The following is a 2,525-nucleotide window of genomic DNA, read 5'->3' as shown; positions in this document are numbered from 1 at the left end:
CACATCTATAAATTCTTGACAAAATCCCCTAGACCAGCAGTCCCAACTTTTCGATACCAGGGAATGCTTTCATGGAAGACAATTTTTCTACAGAGCAAGGCTGAGGGGTGGGGAAGATGGTTATGGGAGGATTTTCAACCACACCACTCTCAACCTCAGATCACCAGGCCTCGTTTGCTCAGGAGGACCGTGCAGCCCAGACCCTCACATGGACAGCTATAGCAGGGTTCCTGTTCCTGCTGATCTGATGGGAGGTGGGGCTCAGGCAGTGACACAGGTGATGGGGCAGCTATGGATCCAGAGGAAGCTTCTGCTCACCTGCCCACCAGTCACTTCCTGCTGTGTAGCCCGGGTCCCAGCAGGCCAGGGACCCACAGCCCTAGACGGTTTTTGTCTGTGGGGAGAACTAACTTTCGTTCAGTACTGACTACTTGGCATCATTACGTGGTGTCTCAGTGGATTCTCTTTATCATAACTGAGACATAAGTAGACTGGTATTACCCTTTCTTTACACATGAGAAACACTTTCAGATGAGTCCGTTTGTCCACAAGCACAGAGCAGCGAGTGAGCAGCGATGGCCTATCCTGAGTCAGGTCAAGGAGGGTGCAAAGTGGCCCCACTCTGCAGCACCTGAGCACGTCACATGCTGGAGGTTTTATTAGTACTTTGTATTCCTATGTTGAGTTATTAGATGTAAGACTTGTCTTGTTCATTTTTAAATCTCTAATACTTAGTACCTGGTAATAGAGATGCTTAAAAAATACACTCAATAACTGAGGAGAGAAGGTACAGTTCTGGTTAGGTGAGCAGGGAGGGGTAGAAAGCAGAGTCACAAACGTCAGGGAAGAAAGGTCTGTAAGAAGAAAAGGGCAGTAGCACGCTAAAGGGCAGACAGAGAATTTAAAAGGGCTCAGGATCTGAAGGTTCCGTCTTCTGTAAGGTGAAGAAACCAGTTTCTGCAGAGCCACACAGAGAACAGGGGACACTCAGCAGGTCGGGGTGAGTGAGAGGCGGCCAGGCAAGGCCCCAAGCTGCTGCCAAGCGCTGGGAGTAAAGAAAACCCAGAAGAGGACTACAACTTGAGTAGGCAGCCCTGTGAGGAGAAAGCTCCTGTAGAATAAAAGGCAAAGATGCTGAAAGGAAAATGAAAGGGTCACCAATAAAGAAAGGCAGGGAGAGAAAAGGTTTCCACAAAGACAAGGACGAGTGGTGGACACAGAAAGGCCTCCTCCCGCGGGAGTCTGGGTACCCAGTAAGCAGAAGGCACAGCCACACACTCGCTTCATCTTTCCAGATAAAGAGGAAAACGAGAAATAAGCCAAGAGGAATGGGACCTAGTCAACAAGAAATAAATCTGAAACTGGCTTTCCGTGCACTAAGGAATTGGCTCAAAAAGACAACACGCGTGATCAGTTTAGTGAAGAGGTGAATTCTCCTCACACGCTTGTCAGGGGAAAGTCACTACAAATGACAGAGATTGCATTTTCTACCTATCCCAATATAATGATAATATATCACTTAGGATAATTCAATAATACCGTCGTCATCCCCTGAAAGTGTACAAATGGAGAGAAAGGTACCTTGACGATGTGCTGGAGCACCTTCTCGGCCACCACCGCTTTGTGACAGGCTGTCTTTTGGTACAAATCCACAACTACTTCTAAAGACCTTTCAGCGAACGGCACATAATTCAAGGCTACCCACTCGGCCTAGAAAGTAACATTTTCACATAAAGTTAAAAATAAATGGGAATAAATAAAATCATATTGTTTTCAAAAAGAAAGCATCTCTGTCTTAAAGTTTAGGCCTCCACTTCAGGTCAAAGTACATCACATGCAAAATCTTCAAAGAGTATGTACTTCATGAAAAAGTAATTTTCAGCCAAGCAAAAATGAAAACTATTGAAAAAACACATAAAGCATTTTATCAAGTACTGAGAAAGTCGTACTTTATTTGTTGCCAATAGGTAAGGACAATTTGAGGAAATTTAACTCACCGGTGCAAATAGTTGGATCTATTGTGATTCCATTGTGTTGGAAGACAAATAGAATGAGAAAAGTTAATACATATTAAAACTACTTTTTGGACGATATAAAATTGTAATTTTTATGTTGCGTTAACAAAACCAGCATGTGCATGCATTCAGAAATTTACTTTTCCCCTAAGTCAAAACAAAGTTAATATTTGCCAACTATGAAAGCAAAAATCTTTTAAGTAAAATCCAACTAAATTTCACACCAGTAGTGGACAATTTCTAATTTAGCACACACAGATTTCTTCATCTTCCATTACAGGTTATCTTTTAAATGAGATTAGACCTAGGGAGTTCAAAGCCACTTTATAAGGGGACAGGGCACCCGAGAAAGTGGTACAAAGGACTGACACTTTTCAAGAAAGATATACTGCAGAGAGTAATAGGAAAGGCCACACTCCCCGAAGAACTAGCTGGAAGAGGAAAAGTCATAAACAAGAGAAAAGGAACAGAGAAATGGTTTCCCAAATAATGTGTCTGTTCAGCTTACAC

At 43.1% G+C, this 2,525-nt stretch overlaps 1 protein-coding gene across 1 annotated transcript in view; it reads right to left on the bottom strand.

Annotated features, from left to right (window-relative positions):
• The window catches only part of MON2 (MON2 homolog, regulator of endosome-to-Golgi trafficking), a 111,401-nt gene that overhangs the window by 26,300 nt on the left and 82,576 nt on the right, over positions 1-2,525 (bottom strand). The window contains 2 exon segments of the mRNA XM_023518411.1: positions 1,582-1,710; positions 1,998-2,015. Coding sequence (XP_023374179.1) covers positions 1,582-1,710; positions 1,998-2,015 — 147 coding nt within the window.

This window comes from Otolemur garnettii, unplaced genomic scaffold (genome assembly GCF_000181295.1).
Source record: "Otolemur garnettii isolate 467f Iridium unplaced genomic scaffold, OtoGar3 scaffold00138, whole genome shotgun sequence".
NCBI lineage: Eukaryota > Metazoa > Chordata > Mammalia > Primates > Galagidae > Otolemur > Otolemur garnettii.
Note: the sequence above shows the minus strand (reverse complement) of the source record. Positions and strands in the feature narration are given on the sequence as shown.